Source organism: Amblyraja radiata, chromosome 20, assembly GCF_010909765.2.
Source record: "Amblyraja radiata isolate CabotCenter1 chromosome 20, sAmbRad1.1.pri, whole genome shotgun sequence".
Classification (NCBI taxonomy): Eukaryota; Metazoa; Chordata; class Chondrichthyes; order Rajiformes; family Rajidae; genus Amblyraja; species Amblyraja radiata.
The window spans coordinates 32,458,532-32,484,549 of NC_045975.1; the positions used below are offsets into that span (position 1 = coordinate 32,458,532).

Below are 26,018 nucleotides of genomic sequence, written 5' to 3' on the forward strand. Positions count from 1 at the left end.
TGAATTCCCTCCTTAACCTGATCCTGTAAGGTGTATCCTTGCTTGGTTGTGGTTTATCTGACGAGACTTCTGAGATCCTTAACTATCTTGTAAGGGTGCTACGTGCATGCAAGTTGTCTTTATGGCCCAGACCACAGGAAACTAATACATAATCTAGGTCCCCTGTAAACTGCTCAGAACCCATGATAGTTCTGGCTATTCTTCAGACCAGGCATTGCATTAAGCTGGTTAAATATCACTGATACTGTTTTTTATAAAACACAATGGGCTTTCTGTCAAAGCTTTGCCTTACCTGCTGTAGGTCACTGTTCTTTATTGCATGAAGAAGGTTCTCATCTACTAAAAGAAGAAATGTCATAATTTAAGCAAAGCCATTCTGAAAACTGACAATATCTAAAACAAGCAGTTAATTCTCAAAAACATGACACCACAATTCCGCTAAATTCAATTGACCTCTTGTAACATCAGAAAAATGAAAGAAATGTCCCACGATTCACTTCACGCCTTTGCCTTGTATTCTGTGGGAAGTTCCATACAACTTCAGGAATTTTAACACCTCTCCTTAAGCCCTTGTCCCACTTAGGAGACGGAAACAGCAACCTCTGGTGACCTTGCCCGCCACCCAAGGTTTCCATGAGGTCACCGGGGGTTTTGGTCACTCTCCCTAATGGTCGAAAGTGGTTTCCGCGTGGTCGAGGCTTCATGTAGGTTGCTGCTATTTTTTCATCATGATTAAAACCGGCCTTGACTAAAAATAGGTTGTTGTTTTAAAAATCGATAATTATTTAGTCGCAGGTCTAGTTGAAGCCGGTTTTCTTCATATGCGTGGGAGGTGGTAGGAGGTTGCAGGTCACCTCGATCTTGATTTTTTTTTTGGGTGGCGGGCAAGGTCACCAGAGGTTGCTGTTTAGGTCTCCTAAGTGGGACAGGGGCTTTACACGCTTTGGACTTGTAGTGTCTTTTGCAATTCTTTGAATAGACATATTTTCTGTTACTTGAACATAACATTTTTGACGACGATCCACCATAATGAATAGTTGTACATTCAGCACAGGGGGAGGGGAATATTGTCATTGAAAGACAACTTGAAAAAAGGAACTTGGAATGGGATTAGAGTTAGTTGGCTGAAGAATGTGGGCGAGTGAAAAGTGGTAAAGAGAAAACGAGAGGAGGTTTTGAAAGGAAAAAGATTAGGGAGATGCTCAAGTGAAATAGGGAGAGAAGAAAGTGAACAACTAGTAAATGTGTGAAAAAGTGAATGTGAAGTGCAGAAGGACATTAAGAGCTACCGTGAAAGGTGTTTCTTTCTCCATAGATGCTGCCTGGCCTGCTGAGTATTGTGGCATTTTCATTTTAGATGTCTTGCAGCACCTGTGGTTTCATTTTGACTGTGATTATTTAAAGTTCCCATTTTTCCGAGTCCAAAACACATAACAAATGTATTTGATGATACAACTACAATATTAAGTGGTACTAATCGGTGCACATACAAATTTTAACCTAAGAAGTTAGGGTGATATTAATAGCATCAGTTTAGAACGGGTGACAGCTCTGTAAATAGTAACCCATATGATGCTATTAAAATATCCTGATTGAAAAGAAAAAGTTACGGGTAGCATGAATGATGTTTTTGTGTTCTTAAGACTGTAATATGCTTCCAGCCTTTCTATCCTTATGGCTCAAGGCACATCATCTCAGACATGTTAATACTGTGTTATTGTCATACTCACACGTATGGTGAGGCACAGGTACAATAAAACATTGTAACATGCTGCACACATTTTATTGGCTAGTTAAAGACTTTAATGCAACTAGTGAAAGAAAAGAAATATTTTCATTTACTGAGAGATCTTTTCATTCCCACAGGAAATGTCAATGCGCATTGTAGCCAATAAAATACCAAGTATTGGCACAGTTGTAATATAAGCACAGCATAGTGTTAGAATCTGTGACATCCCACCATAAACGATGACATCTTACAGCCTTATACTTGATCCTGGGCTTACAGAAATTTGGAATTGTGTGGTCTTACAATAATATCACTGATAAAAAAGCATGAACCTCATAGGACATGTAAAAGGAATGACTTCTACTGGCAGGACCTTGATAAAGTTACAACAATCCTGGACTCGCACACACTTCTTCTCTTCCCCCTCCCCTTCCACCTTTATTCCTTCGTCTGGGTTTATCATTCTCATCTCTTGTATCCTTAGACCTTTTGGGTTTTCATCTCGGGCTCTTGTCCCACCATATGCCTATCAACCTCCAACCCCCTCATCTGTATCCACCTATCACTCTGCAGGCTTTGTCCTGCCTTTCCTCTCTTCTAGCGTTCTCCGCTCCCCCACCACAATCAGTCCTAAGAAGGGTGCCAGCGTAATACATCACCTACCCATGTTCTACAGAGATGCTGTCTGACCCTCAGTTGCTCAACTACACCACAGCATATATGGTTTTCAGTTATGAACCCAGATCATATTCATAGAGGTAAAAAAGCAATACAAACAATTGAAATGTGTTTTCAACATTTACAGCACGGTGCTTGGCAGCTGAATTGCTGATACATTTTTGTTTTGTCAAGGAGACATTTGAGTGTAGCAAGCTACAGCTGTGAAGGTCAATGAACCAAAACCTTTAAACTGTTTAAGAATTGCTTCAAAGCAGAATGCAAGCCAAGAAACAGACATGGAAATTAGGCAATTTTCCTGAACCAACTTTTTAACGGCTACATTTCATAAACTATACGATAAAACTTTATTCGTCCCTGGAGGGGAATTGGTCAGCCGACAGTCACAACACACAAAGTACACAAAAATTTGAAATCAAAAGTGAAAACAAAAAGAAAAAGACAAGCGACTGTTATCTGGCTGCCGTGTACATAGCGCCTTCAACGGAACAAATGAACAAACACAGACTTATCGCCTGGGCAGAGGATTTTAAACTAGAGTACCCCCCTCCCCCACACCGGATCCCCCTTTGTTCCCCCACCGTCTCTCACAACGATCCCCCAACGCCGGGTCCCCATTGTCTTCCCCTCCCACCTCACGCTCATCGACCGCGAGGCCCCACCACCACCGAGGCTCCCTTTGCTGCCGATATCTATCACCAATTGCAAAATCAGATGGCCCAAAGTGCTATACGGTCAATGCTGTAAGTTTTGAGGGTTATTGCTGCCATGTGAGAGACCAGTAACCAATTTATAACATGTTCCCACCAACAGCAATGTAGTAACTTTAGTATGTGGAGGAAAGAACTGCAGATGCTGGTTTAAACCGAAGCTAGACAGAAAATGCTGGAGTAACTCAGTGGGACAGGCAGTTTCGCTGGATCAAAGGAATGGGTGACGTTTGCGGTCTGAAGAAGGGTATTGACCCGAAACATCACCCGTTCCTTCAATCAAGTAACATTAGTGGACACATAAAGAACTGCAGGTACTGGAAACTTGTGCTGGAGTAACTCAGCAGGTCAGGCAGCATCAGTGGAGGGAATGGATAGGTGATATTTGGATACATGAACAGATAGATTACTGCAGATAGATGAATGGATAGAGATGACTGATATGAAGAAGCATGGATCTAGTGGAAGGTGGGACATGTTGGCCGGTGTGGGCAAGTTGGACTGTAAGGCCTGTTTCTACACTGTATCACGATGACTCTAAGAGTTCTGACCCAAAACGTCGCCTAGCCATTCCTATTTAGGTGCTGCCTGATCCACCGAATTACTTCAGCATTTTGTGTTTTGCTCAAGTAACTTTAGTAACACGATAAACAAAGAATTGCAGATGTTGGTTTCCAAAAAAAGATACAAAGTGCTGGAGCGACTCAAGTGGCAGCATCTCTGGAGAACATGGAGCCACCCGAGACAGCCACATCACACCACATGGTCCACAGCAGCCTAACCCTCAAGATAGAGGAGCATGAGGTGAGGCGCACGCTGCGGGCCATCAATCCAAGGAAGGCTACTGGACCCGACGGCGTCTCTGGACGCGTGCTGAAGGACTGCGCTGACCAGCTGGCTGGAGTCTGTACGAGGATTTTCAACCAGTCTCTGGCCCAGTCCACTGTTCCACCCTGTCTGAAGTCCGCAACCATAGTCCCCTTGCCCAAAAAAAACCCACATTTCCAGCCTCAACGACTACCGGCCAGTCGCACTCACACCAGTGGTGATGAAGTGTTTTGAAAAACTGGTCCGGGGTCACATCACATCACTCCTGCCCCGAAGCTTTGACCCCCACCAGTTTGCGTACAGAGCGAATAGATCTACAGAGGACGCTGTAGCCACAGCTCTCCATGCTGCACTGTCCCACCTGGAGCAGCGGGGGAGCTACGTGCGGATGCTCTTTGTGGACTACAGCTCTGCCTTTAATACCATCCTTCCCCACAAACTGGTGGACAAACTGGGGGACTTGGGACTTCCACACTCCACCTGCATGTGGATAAATAGCTTCCTGTCGGGTCGCAGCCAGAGAGTCAGAGTGGGCCATCACACATCCACGGCCCTCAGCCTTAGTACCGGCTCTCCACAGGGCTGCGTGCTGAGCCCCCTGCTCTACACCATCTACACACATGACTGCACCCCCGCCCACCACAGCAACACCATTGTCAAATTTGCGGATGACACTACGGTGGTGGGACTCATCTCCGGGGGGGACGAGTACGCCTACCGGGATGAGGTGGAGCAGCTGACAGTGTGGTGTGGAGAAAATAACCTGCTCCTCAACACCTTAAAGACAAAGGAAATAATAATAGACTTCAGAAAGAATAAAACGGACATGGTACCATTAATTATCAGAGGGGACTGTGTGGAGAGGGTGGCGGACTTCCGCTTCCTGGGAATCCATATTGAGGAGGACCTGACGTGGAGCGTGAACACCTCTGCGCTGCTGAAAAAGGTCCAGCAGAGACTGCACTTCCTGAGGGTGCTCAGGAAGAATAACATCACTCAGAGACTGCTGCTGTCCTTTTATCGGTGCTCCATTGAGAGCATCCTAATATACTGTGTATGCGTATGGTACACCAGCTGCACAGCGGCTCAGAGGAAAGCGCTCCAGAGGGCCATTGACAACGCCCAGAGGATTGTCGGCTGCCCTCTCCTTACCTTGGAGGACTTACACAGTTCCCGCTGCATCAAAAAATCCCAGAGTATTATAAAGGACATTTCCCACCCCGGACACTCCCTGTTTGAACTGTTACCGTCAGGCAGACGGTACAGATCTACAAGGACAAGGACAAACAGACTTAAAAACAGTTTTTACCCCACTGCTATAAAGGCACTAAATGTAGCCGCCAAGGAACGCAGGGGCGATACATACTAAGAGACTGTGAAATCGACAGAAGGATGTAGGGCTGGGTGTTTATGCGTGCTATTTTTATGATATTTATTTTAGTTGTTTATCTTTTTTAAATATTTTACCTTGTATGTATCGTTAGCTTTTAGAAATGTTTGAATGGTGCACTGACTGGCTGACATTTTACAATTTCGTTGTACATGGTTCATGTTACAATGACAATAAAGAAACTATTCTATTCTATTCTATAAGTGTCATTTCTGGTCAGGACCCTTCTTCACACTGACCAACCAGTCACCGATCCATATATCTATCTGTCCAAATCGATCTATTCAAATATTGCTTTAGAAGGATCACAACCCAAAACATCACCAATCCACTTTCTCCAGAGATGCTACCTGACCCGCTGAACGCCTTTGCTGTTTTTTTAGTAACTTGATATTATCTTCAGATTTGGGAAAGACGCAGATAGGTGCATTCCTATCAGGATTATGTCGCAGAAATATGACATTTATACATTGAAGTTCTAAAAGAAATGATCTAGTTATTCTAGTTATCAAATAAGTTATGGTGGAATTACTGTCTGTTGCCTATTATGTTTTTTACAGTACAACAGTGAATATATACAAGTATTGCATTGACTCCACAGCACTTAGGGGCATTCTGACATTCCGAGTGATGATATATATGTCAGTCCTTTCTTGACCAAATGTCCCATTCTTTGTGAGCTATGAAGAAGGAATGTTTATTATTGCCATGTGTACTGAGATACTGTGAAACACTTTTGTTTAATATTGTGTGTTTAGCAGACACGGAAATCGCTATCAAAACATGGGGGGGACCGGGGGACACAATTTCTTGGCGACCGCTCCCTCCTCCAATCATCGCGCTGAATCATCATGGTCTCCCCCCCATTGCCTGCTGACCGACGTCTCCCTCGTCCAATCGGCGCCCTCGATCATCAGTCCCACCCCCACTGTCTCGCGGAAAGCGGAGATTTCACCGAGTTTTAAAATCCGGGTTACAAAAAATGGGGGGGGGGGGGGGGGGATCGTCCCCCACCTCTCAAAACAGGGGGGGGAACTTGTCCCCCCTCGCCCCTACCCCCCCCCCTCCCTGGATTTCCGCCCCTGGTGTTTAGGAATGTATGTTTAGGACTTGGGTTAATGTGGTTACGCTAAACTTAAGATACTAAAGTACCCGTTTGCTGTAACTGTAGCTGTAATTTGGGTGTATTTACTGAATGTGTGCACGTGGGTGTGAATAGTGGTACAAACTGTTGAAGGTTTCTGCGCAGCTTTCCTCGCCTCAGTCGTCTACGTCCATTGTAGTTCACACCAAAAATAATCCATGCCCCAGTATTAGAAAGCTCCAAGACATTCTCACACCTAGCACCTGAAACATGTTCATGAAAATACTAATGCTGAAGAACGTACAGAAATCCCAACACTTTGTGTAAGATTCAGCAGCAGTGGAATCCAAAAAAAGACAAGCACAACTGGACTTGGGCCTCATCATTCATCTCTCTTTTAAATTACACAGAGAGTCTTTTGGAGAAAAAAAAGTGGCTGACCTTTAAGCTGTGACAGGCAAAGTCCTGCCACAGGCGAGCTCAACCATCAGGATATAAATGCAGCTGAGAATTGCTTGCACCTGCCTGCTTCAGGATGTGAAGGAGAAATTCGGTCCAGTGACCTATGAAAGGAAGAATGCATGCCGTCCGGTTTTTGGCTGGCTTGAACGCTGATTTGTTAGCTATCTTGTTGTACTTTAGGCCAAAGGTGTGGTGCTATCAGCACCAGCAGACAAAAATACACACATTTTTGGACACAATCCATAAAATGTCTCCAAAGTACATTTTGTTCAAGACTCTGCAGACATTGACAATTACATCCTGTGAAATCTACTTACTTAAATCTTCATTCTAATTTATGTTTTGTGTATCGTCCAAGCCTATGGGCCTGTGATGTGGCTGCAAACAAGATTTCCATTGTACCTGTACCTCACCATACTTGTGCATATAATAATAAACTCGACTTGGGACTTGGGCAGTTGTATAATGATGCAAGTACATCTAACTGAACATTTGCTTCCTATCCGTTGACACTGTTCTAATTCTGGCCCAGTGCTTCAAATGGTGAAGATAAGCAAATAAATAGATGTCAGGAGATGAAGCCATGTGCCAAATATCACCGATTACAAAGGAGGCCATTAGCATTATTGCCTGAAGCTATGAACTTGAAAGAGATGAGTTTCTACAAAAAAATAAACATATTAAGTTTAAAAAAAAATCTACTCAAGGGTATAAAAGGCTCAGGATGTTTGATATTTCTCTCTTGTTGAATGCTTGGCAGTGAAACAAATTGAGTAAACTCCCAGAACTCATGACAATTGTGTATTATCCGTGAAGCAGTGTCTGTCAGATAGAGGATCTATAGTACTATTCTTTTCTGTAAATATGGACATTAATTATGCAGTTGCTCAATCTTGTGATTAATAATGCAATGCATAATTTATATATAAATGAACAAATTTAATTTTGATTAGCTCTTCTGAATTAGTACAAGTATCTGAGAATGATGAAACAATATTAATTCCAATTTCTTTAAACTGACACATTGATTTAATTAAATTCTCAAAGAGAAATCAACATGCTTTCTTCTCAATTTTGGTCCACACTGAACATCAAGCACGCTTTGAGACTAATCATACAGGACTTTGTTTGTTTCCCGGCACACATTCCTGTCAATTCCCTCCTGATTCTATCACACACCCACACATTACTTTACCAACCTTTGGGATGTGGGTGGAAATATCCAGAAGGAACCAATGCAGTCACAGGGAGAACATGCAATCTCCGCAAGGATAGCGCTGGAGGTTCCGATCAAGCCTAGGCCTCTGAAGTTGTGAGGCAGCTACCCTACTAGCTACACCACTGTGCCACCCTACTATAGAAAGAAACATTGAAGCAATTACATTTTGTCTGTGCTCTGCAGCACAACTTAAGTCATTTGGTTCCTTGCCTGTGCTCTGCCATTGAATAAGATCATGCCTGATCTCTCCCCCTCATTGTCAGCTACCTGCATCAATCCTGTAACATCAGTCCTGTGACTTAATATTAAAAAGATCTAATGATATCTTTCTTGAATATACTCAATTGTTCCAAGCTAAACTAGTTAATGAAACAATTGCAAGATGACCCAGTGTGTGGATTTGTTTGTGTGAGTGCGTATATGAACATAGGTGTGCATACAAACATGGTATCACACATTTTCCATGAAAAAGCTTTTATTTTAAGTTGCCCAAATGTACTTGAATAAATTCAAAGGACAAATGAAGTTTAAAGATGGAACTGTTAAAAGTACATTGTTAGCTCCTGATCATTCTTTAATATTAATAGACAATGGACAATAGGTGCAGGTGTTAGCCATTTGGCCCTTCGAGCCAGCACCACCATTCAATGTGATCATGGTTGATCATCTCAAATCAGTACTCCGTTCCTGCCTTCTCCCCATATCCCCTGACTCCGCTATTTTTAAGAGCCCTATCTAGCTCTCTCTTTAAAGCATCCAGAGAACCTGCCTCCACCCTCTGAGGCAGAGAATTTCACAGACTCACCACTCTCTGTGAGAAAAAGTGTTTCCTCATCTCCGTTCTAAATGGCTTACTCCTTATTCTTAAACTGTGGTCCCTGGTTCTGGACTCCCCCAACATCGGGAACATGTTTCCCGCCTCCAGCGTGTCTAAACCCTTATCAATCTTATATGTTTCAATAAGAATCCCTCTCATCCTCCTAAACTCCAGAGTGTACAAGCTCAGCTGCTCCATTCTCTCATATGAGACTGAGAAACAAGAATAAAACTATTAGAGACATCAGCCAAACCTTAGGCTTACCAACGTACAAACTCCGCACAGACAGCACCCGTACTCGGGATCGATCCTGGGTCTCCGGCGCTGCAAGCGCTGTAAGGCAGCAACTCAACCGCTGCGCCACCGTGCTGCCGCCCTTGTTGTATTTGCTACTCAAACGTCCTCAGGCTGACAAGCACACCTGATTATTGCTCGCTGTGGCAACTCATTGTTTCGCCAGATGTTTCGCTTCAGGCTACAGCCAGTTTAAAAACTCATGTTTGACCAATTGCTGCTGTGAGCTGACAGCTGGGGCCTCAATTGCCAGTGGGGGCCGAAGAGTAAAGCTGTTTGTTGGGGCTGGAATTGGGATGAAAATGTACGGAATTCAGTCGGCAAGGCATAGAGAAGGGAACTATCAGCTCAAACAAGGGAAATCTGGAACAAAAATTAAAGAAGCAATTAGCAGGCTATTGCTTTCTCCAAATCCAACTAATCTCGACCCAAAACATCACCCATTCCTTCTCTCCAGAGATGCTGCCTGTTCCGCTGAATTACTCCAGCATTTTGTGTCTATAGCAGGTATATGGAACTGTCTTGCGCAAATGATAAGTTAAACTTGGTCTATATTAATTAACCAAACATGTTACAAGAATATGGTGCGGAAGGTAAATGCAGTTTGGTCACAGAACAGCCACAGCCTAACTGATTGTCAGAGCAGACACAAGAGGGTGGGTACATGGTGTCCTCTGTCATCACTCCAGAGTTTCACTCATTGAAAATAGATAAAATAGCATGGAAAATCCCGGCTCTTTGGTTGGCTTCACATTCAAATAATCTAAAGTCAATTACAAGCATTTTCCTACATAAAAGTAAAATAAATATTTTTCAAAAACTGCAGATGCTGTATATGTAATATAACAGCAGAAAATACTGGAAATTTCAGCAGGACAGGCTCGTCTGGGACGAGAAACTGAACTAACGTTCCAGAAGGAAGAGCTCTGACAGAACTTATATAAAAGCATTGCTTTAAAATATATATTCTCTTCAGCTCAGTGAAAGGATTAACATCACCCTTCCCTGAACTGATGATACTCTGTCATGCCAAACACAACTTGGAAGAAGCAGTGAAGATAGAAAGGATAAAGAATGGACTCGGGATGACAAATTTAATTGTCCATCATCAATAATGGCTTGGTTGCACTGATTGAGTGCATCGTCTTGAAGGACCCTGCCACTGAGTCAATGGTTGTGGAAGATGGTGGGAAAAATCAACACAAAGGATACAATTAATTGGCCTCATTTGCAAAATTCAACTTGCTGCAGATCCATCTGGCAGGAAGGAAGGATGACAGTATGGCCCTCCTAACGACAACGTCTTGTCTTCACGTTTTATTACATTGTATGTCACATATACCATGCTAAATGGATTGTCTCAGGACATATCGGGCTGTTCTAAACTGGGCATACATCAGACAATGTGGACCAACAAGAGTAGAATGAAATTCCACTTTATTCATGTGCTCAAAGACAAAATGCGTTTATATAAAATGGGAGGACACTAATGAATGTACCTAAACAGAAAGTCATGGAATGAGGTACAATGAAAAACATTTCTGTTGCATGCTATCTCGTCAGCGGAAAGACTGTACATGATAACAACCAAGTTGTCCACAGTGTACAGATATGGGATAAAGGGAATAATGTTTAGTGCAAGCTAAAGTACAGTAAAGTCCGATTAAAGATAGTCTGAGGGTCATCCCCTGAGGTATATGGTAGGTTAGGACAGCTCTCTAGTAGGTGGTTCAGTTATCTGATAACAGCTGGGAAGTGTTGACTTCAAGTTCCACGAGTTTGGAGATGGTCTTGGATGGGATAATGGAATTGAAAATTGAGCTGTTGTGTACGCATAGGAGTCTGACACAGGTGTGTCTCTTATCCAGGTGTTTCAGAGAGTTAGGCCACACTTGACTGTACTACAAGAAGTTGCACAAGAGAAAGGGCAGAAGATATTCACCAGGATGTTGCCTGCACTGGAGGACTTTGATCATGGGGAGAGACTAGATAGGTTGGGCATGTTTTTCTGGAGTGAAGGAGGCTCAGGGGTGACCTGATACAAGTATGTAAGGTTATGATAGGCACTGATAGGGTAGTTGGTCAGAATTCTTACCTCATGCAAGTGAGGGCATAAGTCTAGGATGAGAGGAAGTTTTTAAAAGGAAATCTAAGGAATAAGGCATTTTTTAATAGAGAACACAGTTGATAACTGCCATGGGCACTCTTTACAGTCCTGGCCCAAATATAGACAAGTGATTTGAACTCCTGAGGCAAGATGAAAGCTCCTGTCCTTTATATCAAGTTGACATTTGACTATTATGGTGTCATGGAGCTATAGTAAACTAAAAACAAGAGAAATTATGAGGAAAACACTCTTCTGGCTAGAATTATAACCAACAGAAAGGGAAAGTGTGGGGATTGAAGGCCAGGTCTCAGTGCCAAAACATCACCATGGAGATACATCGTGGCAGTTTGCAAGAGAATGATTCCATCATGTCGGAGGAGGGATGGTTGATGATGATTGCACAATGTACAACTTTATTCACAACTTAAGAAAATGAGGCAGTCAGCACCTGCAGACAAAAAGCCATGGACAACATCCAGGCGGCTGACAAATCACTTTAGGTGTTGGGCAGTAACTGTCTCTAAGAGAGACAATATAATAACCTCCCCTCGTAATCCCACAGTTTAACACCATTAACCAAAAGCTTCATTCGACAAGTTAAAAGAGATTGGAGGATTAGTTTAGCTTATGGTCACGTGTACCGAGGTACAGTGAAAGGCTTTCTCCTGTAACAAGCAACCCTCCCCCTGATACCTTCAAGCCTTCCTGTACCCACAAACACGAGACAGGATGAATGCAGTTCCAACAACACTCGAAGCTCAACACAGTTTAGAACAATTATGCAGGATTGGCATCCCATCCTCCACCGTAAATATTCAGAACTTCCACTTGCGGTGCACAGTGGCTTTAATGTATACTATCTGCAAATATCAATGTGGTAACTTGGAGATGCTGCCAAAACCTGCAACCTCATCACCTAGAAAGACAAAGGCAAGAGATGCATTGGAATGCCACTGAGTACAATCTCTCCTCCATCGGCACATATTGAACAAGACTGGCTGAGGGTACAATAGGCTGAGGGGTGGGTGACCTTAGATTGATAACGGATTGCAATAGTCTTTTTGCAAGTGTAGGGGGGGTCGAAAACGAGAGGATGTAGGTGAGTGGGAAAGATTTAAAAGGGACTGAAAGGCAGGTTTTCGCACAGAGGTTGGTTGATATATGGAATGAGCAGCCAGTGGAAGTGGCAGTGGTGAGTAATTGCAATGCTTAACATATATTTGCAGGGGTATATGGATGGGAAAGGTTTAGAGAAATATGGGCCAAATGCAGGAAAATAGGGCTTGCTCAGGAATACCTTGGTCAGCATGGATGAGGTGGGATAAAGACCCTGTTTCAATGCTGTATAACTCTATAATGTTGATTCTTTGCTATCAGTGGGTTGTGATTCTAGATCTAATCAGGGCAATTTGGGTCGGACACTGAATGCCGATCTTGCTGTGATGGCCATCTCCATGAGAGAGACAAAATATTATGTTGGATATCTCCGGCTTATATTACATAGCCGAAGTATTATCAGGCATATTCTGAATTACAAGGGCAGCACGGTGATGCAGCAGTGGAGTTGCTGCTTTATAACACCAGACACCCATTAGGAGATTGTAGGTTGCCCTATGACCGCATGGGTTTTCTCCGGTTGCTCTGGTTTCCTCCCACATTCCTAAGACGTTCAGGTTTGTAGGTTAATTGACTTCCGTAAAATGTCCCTGGTGTATAGGATAAAACTAGTGTATGGGTGATCATTGGTCGGCCAGGGATCGGTGGGCTGAACGGCCTGTTCTACGCTAGAGCTCTAAACTAAACTATCCAGGAATTATTGCAATATCCTGTCACTTTTTAAACCGTATGATTTGAGAATTCCTGAATAAGTACATCGCTGATAATTTGCTTTATTTTTGTCCGGCTTTGAAGCTTTCTGCTGGTAGTTTTGTATTCTTTGATGCGAGTCCCCGTGGATTAGAGAGCAATGGTTATTTTCCATTCCTCCAGGAGATTTACAGCTCCTGCTCAGCTTTGATAGCCAAGCTGGAAACCACACATCAGGCTGAGCTGCAGTGAAGGGATGTGTGCACTTTGGTTTGATTAGAAAAGCACATTACCTAAATCTGCACCACAGCCAAGGCCACAGAACCAAGGATGTTGGCTGCAATTTATCAGGCAATTTACTGGCCTTAAAATAACATGGTGCGATTTGTGAAGTGATGGAAATGTACACCCTTGCATCATTAAACTCTTTCTAACCATATACACTGCTAAAGAAACGCTTTCCACAACTTCACTTATTGAAATTATATTTTCAAATGCGTGCAAAAGACATTTTTGGGGAAAAAATGATCACGGACAGACTTGTATATATTAAGCTTTTTGCTTCCTTCATGGTGTCTAACTCAACTCACAACTATCAAACAATGTTTTTCAAGTATACCCATTGTTCTCTTGCAGGATAGGGATCAGCTTTTGAATCTTAAGAGTTTTAGAGTTAGACTCTTTGGCCCAAATTGTCTATGTTGATCAAAATGCCTGATCTCATTTGCCTGTGTTTGACCCTTATCCCTCGACACCTTTCCTATCCAGGTACCTGGCCATATGTCTCTAAAATGTTTTTTTACTATATCTATCTCAACCACTTAATCTGGTGGCTTGTTGCATGTACATAGCCTTTCCCGTGTACAGAATGGTAAAACTAACTGGAAGGAGGTAAATGATCATATAATCTGCTCTGATGATGCTGTTTTCATAGTTCAGAATTCATGTTATAGGAGCAGAAATAAGCCATTCAGCCCATCAAGTCTACTCCGCCATTCAATCATGACTGACCTATCCCTCCCTCTCAACCCCATTCTCTGCCTTCTCCCCGTAACTCCTGACGCTCATACTAATCAAGACTCGATCAATCTCCGCCTGACAAATATCCACAGACTTGGCCTCAGAGCCATCTGTGGCAATGAATTCCACAGTTTCACCACCCTCAATTATAGAAATTCCACCTCATCTCCTTTCGAAAGGTACGTCTTTTAATTCTGAGGGTATGGCCTCTGGTCCTAGACAGTCCCACTAGTGGAAACATACTCTCCACATCGATATAATATTTAATTCATGCAGGAGAAAATTACCCAATTTGCCAATTCAATCACGTGAATATATCTAGGAAATCCACCAATATGTCATAGTGGGCATTTGATGCATTACAACAGACATAGCATTTTAGCCTAATTAAAATCCAAAAACAACTTTTGTTTGCAGCAGGGAAAATAAAAAAATGGCGACTGCTGCACAGCTCCTGGCAGCTGATTTTGTAGCAGGAACAATATACATCAAAAATTATCCCCCGGCTCATTTTCATTTGTTAGAAAATAAGTAACCAGGGGGATGGAAACCATTTTGAAAAATCAGTTGTTGCACTGAAATACAATTCTTTTTGCTAGCTAACCTCTTCCTGACGCTAGCCATCTTTTCTGGAAGTGTTGGTTGCACATATAATGTATTATGAGTTCAAGGTACTAATCTACACAAAGCCAATTTACATAGCATCAGTATGTAAAGGCACGTATAAATTATTATAATCACGTGCTGTGATGTAGTAGCATTTTATTCAATTAAGGGCCCCATAGCAGAAGTGTCCACGTCGCGGGGCTGGAAACTGGAAGTATCCTGAGCTAATTCTGCTGCCACCATCATCTATTGCAACAAGTGATGGCTTCCACTGACTGTCGCCGGAAGCTTGCGTCCTTTTCAGGATGGACGATGACCGCGAGGTCAACATTTGTGACAAGGTGGACACGAAAAGTAGAAGTCAATTAAGTGTAAATCAATGTGCGACAATTTAACGGACATTCTCACCGATCTAACAGAAAAAACTATCCAGGAGAATAATTATAGATTCTTTCTTCCAAAAGTAGATTGTCTCTGCAGGAGGAGTGTTTTGCTCTGATTAGCACCAGAGTAAAGTATTGTGTGATTATGGGTTTGCCACTGGCAGTTGGCAGTGGTTGGAGCGGGTTGTGATGATGAATTAATACAATCAGTCCAGAAGGGTACCAAGCATTGAAGTGTTAATTTGATTTCTTCCTGCTGCGTAAATAAGCTGGGGTGACAACTTGGTAATACATCAGCCATCTAAAACCTGCATGACACAAGTGTGTTGTTGTCGGTAATTTATTTCCCATTTATTGCCTTTAGTGCATAGAAAACCTGCAAAATAAATTGCTGTAATCTTTCATGCATTCAGTCACCGTAAACCCCTTTCTTCATCATGTGAAATGAGTAAAGGACTGTTATTGCTCATCAAATTCAACGAGGCTTGCAGCCTTAGTTGAGAATATCATCCTCCACCAGAATAACAACAGCAATTCACCCGCCCTAAATGTCAATTTAATTAATCTCTGCACAGCCACTGGCTGGCGTCATGAGATCCGCCAACATTTTCCGATTTTATATTTCCGGCATTTTTAGCATTCTATGCTTGAATAAAATTGTCAGTATCCTGGATAGGATCCCATGTTTGACATGGTCAGTAATGCTTAAAGGAAAATGGCCACATAATGATGAGAACAGGACTAAAGACACCCCTCCCTTAACATCATCACCCTTCTAATGATAAAAAGTAAATGCCATTTATGAGTGATATATTTCTTCAATTGACCATATATTTTTCTCTGTTTAAGAAGGAACTGCGGATGCTGGAAAATCGAAGGTAGACAAAAGTGATGGAGAAACTCAGCGGGTGCGGCAGCATAGAAACATAGAAAATAGGTGCAGGAATAGGCCATTCGGCCCTTCGAGCCTGCTCCGCCATTCAATATGATCATGGCTGATCATCCAACTCAGTATCCTGTACCTGCCTGCTCTCCATACCCCCTGATACCTTTAGCCACAAGGGCCACATCTAACTCCCTCTTAAATATAGCCAATGAACTGGCCTCAACTATCTTCTGTGGCAGAGAATTCCAGAGATTCACCACTCTCTGTGTGAAAAATGTTTTTCTCATCTCGGTCCTAAAAGATTTCCTCCTTATCCTTAAACTGTGACTCCTTGTTCTGGACTTCCCCAACATCGGGAACAATCTTCCTGCATCTAGCCTGTCCAACCCCTTAAGAATTTTGTAAGTTTCTATAAGATCCCCCCTCAATCTTCTAAATTCTAGCGAGTACAAGCCGAGTCTATCCAGTCTTTCTTCATATGAAAGTCCTGACATCCCAGGAATCAGTCTGGTGAACCTTCTCTGTACTCCTTCTATGGTAAGAATGTCTTTCCTCAGATTAGGAGACCAAAACTGTACGCAATACTCCAGGTGTGGTCTCACCAAGACCCTGTACAACTGCAGTAGAACCTCCCTGCTCCTATACTCAAATCCTTTTGCTATGAATGCTAACATACCATTCGCTTTCTTCACTGCCTGCTGCACCCGCATGCCTACTTTCAATGACTGGTGTACCTAGACACCCAGGTCTCGTTGCATCTCCCCTTTTCCTCATCGGCCACCATTCAGATAATAGTCTACTTTCCTGTTTTTGCCACCAAAGTGGATAACCTCACATTTATCCACATTATACTGCATCTGCCATGCATTTGCCCACTCACCTAGCCTATCCAAGTCACCTTGCAGCCTCCTAGCATCCTCCTCACAGCTAACACTGCCCCACAGCTTTGTGTCGTCCGCAAACTTGGAGATGTTGCATTCAATTCCCTCGTCCAAATCATTAATATATCAGCGGGTGAGTCTGATGAAGGGTTTCGGCCCGAAACGTTACCTATTTCCTTCGCTCCATTGATGCTGCCTCACCCGCTTAGTTTCTCCAGCACTTTTGTATATCTTTTTCTCTTGTCTCTTTCCATTCTCACTGCCAACTTCTGTCACATTTCACTTCAAGTCTCTTGGGTTCCAAAATAATTTTCATCCGAGCCCATAACAATTTCTCAGCCTTCCTATTCTCCTGCCACTTTTCCTGGCTGTAAATTATTTTATGAATAAGCCCACAACTATCCCACTTCTCTCTTTCCAGTCTCTAAAAGATGCATTGCAGCAGCCATCACAATCAGTAGCTCCTATTCCCAATCCTCTTTACATCCTAACCTGATGTTTCAAAGCACCCACTGATGGTTGACAATTTTAATCTTTTACATACTGATGACATGTTGGGTTTTTATAGATTAGTACCTTGAACTGATTATTAATACAGTGTAGGTGCAAGCAACACCTGACTTAAGATGGCTTAAGTCAAGTGGTGGTTGGGTGGCCAAAAGATTTGCATTTCAGTACACCAACTAATTTTTTTGCAAATGATTTCTATCCCCGCTGGCTACTTACAGGTATTTCCCCAACAAATAAAATCAGCTGGGAAAGAATTTTTGACATAATTTGTTCCTGCTCCAGTGTACGCATCTCCAGTTGTCCCAGGTAAGGTTCAGTTTAGATTAGTGATACAGCACGGAAACAGGCCCTTTGGCCCAACGAGGCCGCACCAATCATCAATCCCCACACATTAACACTATCCTACAAACACTAGGGACAATTTTACATTTATACCAAGCCAAATAACCTACAAACTTGTACGTCTTTGGAGTGTGACAAGAAACCGAAGACCTTGAAGAAAACCCACGCAGGGAACGGGAGAACGTACAAACTCCATACAGACCACCCGTAGTCAGGATCGAACCCTGGTCTCTGGCGCTGTAAGGCAGCAACTCCACTGCTGTGCCACTGTGCCGCACTCGTTTTGTTCACAAGTCCTGCATTCAACTGGAATTGATTACGCCAGTCTTTATTCCTACTTGGTGAAGGAATTCCCAGAATGTGATTACGGAACGGTTTCCAGTAATTTTACTCCTTGACCATGAAGATGCTAATCAGTTCAAATCAAATAGCTGTAGCTTTTGTAGTTGTACTATGTCACTTTAGGGAAGAAGTTAATGGCATTGACACTTGCTGTACACCACCAACCCAATGGCATCTATAGATTGATAGTCAAGTTTCACATCCAAAGATTCCGAAATGCCACAACAACTCCCTTCTTTAAAATACCCCACTATCCCACTGCACTTGATTTGCCCATGTCTTGCATTCAACTGGAATTGATTACAGTGGTCAAACACTCCCCCATTTAGATGCCGACTGAGAAAGAATGCTAATTATACTGTAGGGAATTATTCAGCTGAGCCACGTTTGTCCAGAATCTGTCAAACCCTGCAGGAGGCTTCTGTCAGTCAGTTACAGTATGGTAAGGGAATGCTCATCGCCTAGAATTGTCGTTCCTGACAGTATTCTGTGCACAGATATGTGATGAGGAAAGGCAGACTGGTGTTCCTAACCAATGCAGAAATACCTAGTCTGAACATTGTAGGATGAAACTGACCTACAGAGAGACATCTTAAGTCCTGACCTCCGTCACTTACTGAGAAACACTAGTTATTTTTAAACAGAAATTAGAAAAATCCAAACACGCAGCTAAAAGTGTTGCAGTGAGCAGGGCTGTTGCCTTACAGTTCAATGCTGACCGTTGGTGCTCTCAGTGTGGAGTTTGCAAGTCCGCAGGGGTTTCCCTCTACCACCCCAGAATGTGTGTGCTGGAAGGTTAATAAGCCAGTTAAATGGCCCCAGTGTGTAGGTGAGTGGTTGAATCTGGGGTTGAGGGGTGAAACTGATGGGTATGTGGGGAGATTAAAATGGGCTATTAGGATTTGTGTAAAAATGGGCAATTGTTGGTTGGCATGTTCTTGGTGGGTCTAAGGGCCTGTTTCTGTGCTGTATCTCACTATTTTTGTTTTCTCTTCAATACCTCAGCAGTATCCAGACCCACTGGTGTGCCTGCTCCCACCATCGCGACGTGTTGGTTGTGAGAGAAAGTCACAACTGCAAGGAAAAGAGAGGGCCAACAATCTGCCCTCAAGATGCAATGGGAAAGATAGATTAAAAAATGAATTCTCAGTATGTTTTAGGGAAGGAAAACCTAGTAATCGCCCTCACTTGCCTGCCCTAAATTAATTGAAAGATATTGATTGATTGAAACATACAGCATGGAAACAGGCCATCATCCCCCAAGTTCATGCTGACCATCGATCAGTCATTCACACTAGTTCTATATTATCCCACTTTTGCAATCCCTTATACACTCCAATTTACAAGGGGCAATTTGCAGAGGCCAATTTGCCTACAAATCCCACGTATCTTTGGAATGTGGGAGGAAATTGGAGAATCCGGTGGAAACCTACATGTTTACAGGGAGGATATGCAAATTCCACACAGACAACACCAAAGGTCAGGATTGATGTCAGCTTTCAGGTGCTGTAAAGCAGCAGCTGTACCAGATATACCATTGTGCCGCCCCGACACGGCATCACCCTTCTATTGCAAGTTCTCAAGCTGGGATTCAAACATCTAGCTGACAGTCGCCTCGGACTACCAGAAGAAATAGGATCAGACCCCTGTAACCTGAGGCAACGATGAGATGCTTATTACATTATTACAATTATCTTTAGCATTGAGCAGCCATTTAAAACAATTGCTGTGAACACAGATTTTCAACCCCTTACTGTAACAAAACCTTTCTTGAGCTTTTAGATGGCACCAGTCTCTGTGTTTTTTTGTTCTGTTCTTCCCTGATATTTGAATGGACTTTAATGTGATTATAAATAAAAGGTTACTTGGAGCACAGATGCTGGTTATGGTCCATGTAGCACTGGCCAACAAGAAGTGACAGATAAATTGTGGCTGCAATTGCTAATAGCCAGTGACTAAATTCTGCCCATTGAGCGCATGTCAACCGTCAGAACAATCACATCAATCCCATTCTCCCTCCCTTTATTTTCCTGTAATCTATTCTCTCTCACACGTGCCGATTAACACCTGCTGATTCACCTTTCATTCACTTCATCTGGAGGCAATTTACAGTGTTCAATTAACCTTGGCTCTGTCTGCCATGACATGCTGGAGTTCCTGGTAGCTTAACTCCCCTTCCTATACAAACCTTTCTGTCCTTGGACTCCTCCATTGCCAGAGTGAGGCCAGATGCAACCTAGAACAGCAGCTCTTAGTTTGCTTGGGTACCTTACAACCCAACGTTATGAATGTTGAATTCTCCAATTTCAAGTAATACTGGTTGTGCCCCTCCCCTCTTTCCCCCGCTCCCTCCCCAAGGTGTGTATTTCCACCACCATCTCCTACAACCCCAGTTATCCTGCTCCTTTCCCCTCCTCCATAAGCTCATCCCCCATTCACAAGTTCCATATTTCCCTTTCCCCCCACTTTCCCGTGGCAGCAACGGGCTCTGCAAGAGGCCGGCACTGCGAGCGGCAGGGGAGGCTGTGTGAGCGGCCATTGGTAGATCAGTCGACTATTACCAAAATCCTTTAAAATTGAGATCTGTTAAAACAAGGGTTTACTTATACTTATTATATTGGTATAAATGACAACAGTTCTGCTCCCAAGAACAGTCCACAGGATTCCCTGTTTCCCTCTCTCTCTGTCCCTCCCCCACCCTAGTTCTCCTACTAGTTTCACTTGATTAGTTTTAGTGTTTATATGCCTTGTTGTCACCTTCCCCCTCATCCAACAATGAACCATTCTACATTTCCTTGATCATCGTTTGCTTTGATCTGTTTTTTTTTCACACCTTATACCCTTCCATATCTCGTTTCCCTCCCCCCTGGCACTCAGTCTGAAGAAGGGTCTCGACTCGAAACGTCACCCATTCCTACTCTCTAGAGATGATGCCTGTCATGCTGAATTGCTGCAGCATTTTGTGTCTCTCTTCAGTCCACAGGCATGGCAGGTTAATTGATAGATTGGTGTTGCACAGCGGAACGAGGGAAAGTCAATGCTCTATAGTTACTGATACTGTAACATGAGAAATAATGCACTGTTCCTGAAAAAAAAGACAAGGCATACTATAACATTACAGAAACACCAGGGAAAGGGAAAGTGGAGAGTTCCTGGAAAAGCAGGTAACATAAACTATTATGTTTCTGGAGGATAAGGGTAAAGTATGCTGGTCTTCTTGAAATATCTCGTAACCTTGGCTAAGTAATCACCAGAGTAAAAGATACTATAATATTATTTAAACAGTGGGATAAAGGATCTCATATCTGAAATACCAAGAACAGGTGGGGTATCATGTTAAAAATTAGGATATTAAGTGTTCCTGGAAGGATGTGGCAGGGGACTTATAGTGTTGCTGTAACAGCAGGGTAAGGGATATTATATAGTCTAAAGGGCCTGTCTCACTTGGGCGTCATTTGCGCGCCACGCACGTGCGTCGTGACACGTAAATAATGTCGCGTGAATGACGCCCAAGTGGGACAGGCCCTTAACTTAATGTAGTAAGGATACTATAAATCTTATCAAACCAGCAGGGTAAAGAATACAATAGAAGTAATGAAGCAGCAGGTAACAGATACTACCCTGTTAATTAATCAGCACGGTAAGGAATCTGTACAGTCAATGAAACAGCAGGGTAAAATATACTCAAGTGTAACTCGTAAAACAGTAAAGGGCCTCTCCCACCTGCCGATTTTTCCGGCGACTACTGGCATCATTGACTGACGTTTTGACTTACTACATTAAGTTAGACTATAATATCACGTATTGACGAGCGGTGTTTTTCCAAGTGTCGCAAATTTTTTTTGCCACCGCTGGATTTTGAAATGTTCAATATCTTTTCGTGACACTGATATGACGCCGACAGTTGCTGAAAAAATCGCCAAGTGGGACAGGGCCTTAAAGGATACTGAAGTGTTAATGCAACAGCATGATAGGAGTATTTCATTCTTACAGTAAGGCAGGGGAAGTGCTATTGCAACTTTATACAGTATAAAGTATGGATTACTCAATTGCTACTGATACAGCATACAGATACATGTAAGGGTTACTCTGGTGGTATTGAATCAGCAGCTGTGGTTTTGATGTCTTGCCAACCTCTGATAAGGATCTGTCAAGTAATCTCAGGGAATGATAGAAATCTGGTGTCCTTACCTCCACTTGCACTCGGTGTGGTGGTATTTTCAGGTCTGGAAAACAAAATTGAATCAATAGATGAGAAGAAAAATCACTTTGCCTTCATTACTCTCGCCTTCAACGAATCAACATGAGATCACATTGTGCCCGCAATCTCCAAAGCCTGCACGTCTCAAGCAGTGAGGAAACACATTTCAATAAATATTTCTGAAGAAGGGTCTCGACCCAAAACGTCACCCATTCCTTCTCTCCAGAGATGTTGCCTGTCCCGCTGAGTGTCTATCGCCGGTCTAAACCAGCATCTATAGTTCCTCCCGACACAATGTTTTTCTTTGTTGTGCTTGAGCGACAGGCGAACACAGGGCATGGAGTTGCAGCAAAGGGGGCTAGAAATATTCCATGCTGCAGGCCACACACACACACACACACACACTATTTAAAATCCATACAGTGCTTCACTCACGGAGAGGATTACTCTTCCCAGGTGCTCCCTCAGCATTGAGGATGACTTGCTTCCATTCCAGTTGGTTATGAGGTGGCTGAAGACTCCAAAATGACATCCACAACCCTGCCATAGTTGGAACTGGAGATGCTTGTCAAGGAAAACAAACGGACTGAACACTCCTGTTTGTGAATGACCTCTAGATGCTCCTGTTGTAGAAACCTGAGATGTTTATTGCCTTTCTGGAAACCTGGCCTCCACTTTGAGCAGTTGTGGCCATCCATGAAGTGTTTTCCCTGTTTTTCTGGAAATGTTTGTCATGATGGAGTCTAGATTTGGAAATCTGGACAATGTGGCTTGCCCACCGGCCTGCAGGCCGAGCATTGATTACTGCCTCAATGTTGCTCTGGAAGAGGACACTTATATTGGTTCACCCAATCTGCAGGTGGATTTTGCAAGAAATCATTGGAGGTGTTTCTTCCGTGTTTTGGGAGCCATCTGAAGGTTGTCCACAACTCTGAAGCATTTAAAACGGCGGTGACCTTGTTCAATTTGGGGACTTAGTCTTTGAACACTCTTTCCGTCATGCAGCCAGAGCAAGTGCTGTACACTGGAGTCCATGGTGAATTCGACCATCGCGGTCTACGTTTGTTGATAGGTGGCTCCTGAGATATGGAAAATGATCCATGTCTTTGACAGTGTCATGAATCTTGATTGTCTAATGGGTGAGAAATGTCATGCTGTGTTCTTCAAATCCCAAACATCTCGATATAACCTCAACACCTCTCAGGCCATTGATAATAGGATACTTTGGATCATCTGTGCACATCCCAGCTTGTTTGCAGGGCTTGGGATAGCTGGCCTCAAGCATGAGTGGCTCGGTTATTGGAGGGTTTTGGGATATTGCTATTGTCCATGGATAAACTGCCAGTTGCATCAAGTTCTGCAAGCATGCATGCATAAAGTGGCCACTTGCATTAAATTTTACAAGCATCAATTAACTAATTACATTCAGATCTTCACCTAGAAGGTGTGTTGTGTATGACACGTATCCTACCTTCCATGGGATCCATTAACATAAACAGAACATAGAAACATAGAAAATAGGTGCAGGAGTAGGCCATTCGGCCCTTCGAGCCTGCACCGCCATTCAATATGATCATGGCTGATCATCCAACTCAGTATCCTGTACCTGCCTTCTCTCCATACCCCCTGATCCCTTTAGCCACAAGGGCCACATCTAACTCCCTCTTAAATATAGCCAATGAACTGGCCTCAACTACCTTCTGTGGCAGAGAATTCCAGAGATTCACCACTCTCTGTGTGAAAAATGTTTTCCTCATCTCGGTCCTAAAAGATTTCCCCCTTATCCTTAAACTGTGACCCCTTGTTCTGGACTTCCCCAACATCGGGAACAATCTTCCTGCATCTAGCCTGTCCAACCCCTTAAGAATTTTGTAAGTATCACTCAGGAAAATGCATTCAGGCCAGTCTTGTTTCTCATCATCAATGTGCTATTGAATGTCATCAAAGGCAATATTGTTCTCTTTCCTAATTACATCATCTTCCACTGATTAGTTGTCTCTTTATCTTAAGGTTAGTGTGGAACATCTTACATTGCTCAAGATTGGGTTTCATTTTTGGCCATTTGGTAAATCTTCCTTGTGCTCAAATTAGGTTTCTTTGCACTCATCCTCCTGCTTTCACACGTATCTTCTTTCATCTGTGATTTTGTCCACGTTTTGAAGCTCCTGAGTTGTTCATCGTGGTAAGTTGTTCCCATTCTTGCTGTGCTGGCTGGCATTCCATCAGATTGCATTGATGAGCTTTGTGTCCATGTGGGAAACTGACTGATCTATGTTTCTATGTTTCTATGTAAGAGTCCTATCCTGAAACGTCACCAATCCATTCCCTCTACACGTACTGCTTGACCCGGCGAGTTCAGCACTTTGTGTTTTGTCATTACATAGTTTTCATCATGCCATCTCTGGCACTTGTGGATTTTTCTATGCTGTTATCAGCCTTCTGGAGTTGATCTCTCATCAGATGGTAATCTGAGGTATGATGAGAACAGGATGTGCAGTCTTCCACAGCACAAAAGCATCGCAGTACTTGGTGGAAATATTACAGACACGTCGATAAATATCTTCTTGTGATTGCACACCAGCTGCAGTCTGATGGAAACATTGTGGTTGATGCATCCTATTGGACTATTTACCAAAGGTGTATCGTCCTATACTGGAAAATAGCCAGAGCTGCAAATCCAGGTGCTTGCTCACTCTGATACACATAAACACAGGAAATGTTGGTGTGACTACCTGTCTGAGCATGCTAGGCACCAGCATTTCTGGGCACAGCAAAGCGTTGCTAGTGTCCCTAGCAGGATCTTGGAAGGATTGTGAGCCAGACAAACAGAGATTGGAAGGTAGACACAAAATGCTGTAGTAACTCAGCGAAACAGGCAGCATTTCTGGAGAGAAGGAATGGGTGACGTTTCGGGTCGAGACCTTTCTTCAGACTGATGTCAGGGGAATGGGCGGGACAGAGGTTGAATGTAGTCGGAGACAGTAAGACTGGTTGGAGAACTGGGAGAGGGGAGGGGATGGAGAGAGAGGGAAAGGAAGGGCTATTTGAAGTTAGAGAAGTCAATTTTCATACTGCTGGGGTGAAAGCTACACAAGCAAAATATGAGGTGCTGTTCCTCCAATTCCTACACAAACTGAGATTGGAGCCTGTTTTAACAGTCATTGTTAAAGCATGGCTGCCAGGTTTACGGGATATCAGGTACAGCTGGTCACTACCACCTGACAGGACATCCTGATTCTCCTGACACAGTAGGAAAGCATATCCACTACCTGCACAACCTGTGTTGTCTATTTCGTTTTTAGTTTAGCGCTAAAGCGCGGAAACAGGCCGGTTGGCCCACCGAGTCTGCCCCGACCAACTATCCCCATGCACTGGCACTATCCTACACACGAGCGCTAATTTATAACTCTTACCGAAGCCAATTAACCGACAAACTGCTAGGACTTTGGAGAGTGGGAGGAAACTGGAGCACCCGGGGAAAACCCACGCGGTCACTGGGAGAATGTACAAACTCCGTACAGACAGCACCCGTTGTCAGGATCGAACACAGGTCTCTGGTGCTTTAAGGCAGCAACTCTACCACTGCGCCATCATGCCGCCCCTATGGCCAGTTGCAAGCGGGTTTACTTCTACAATAAGTCCCTCGCATCTGTGTAACAGCTGCAGCTGTTCTTGTACTTCTGTCTCGATGGTTCTGTTGGTGCTGATCTTTCTTCTGCTGGT

The 26,018-nt window shown here is 43.3% G+C and overlaps 1 protein-coding gene across 6 annotated transcripts in view; it reads right to left on the minus strand.

Moving 5' to 3' along the window:
- Positions 1–26,018, minus strand: part of dgkz (diacylglycerol kinase zeta) — a 549,506-nt gene that overhangs the window by 32,042 nt on the left and 491,446 nt on the right. For 5 of the 6 annotated variants that reach the window (XM_033039211.1, XM_033039212.1, XM_033039207.1 and 2 more), the window contains 2 exons: positions 22,286–22,320; positions 293–339 (listed from right to left, as the gene is read on the minus strand). In XM_033039211.1, the coding sequence (XP_032895102.1) occupies positions 293–339; positions 22,286–22,320 (82 nt within the window). The remainder of the gene's footprint in view (positions 1–292; positions 340–22,285; positions 22,321–26,018) is intronic. The other variant, XM_033039209.1, reaches the window with a different exon arrangement.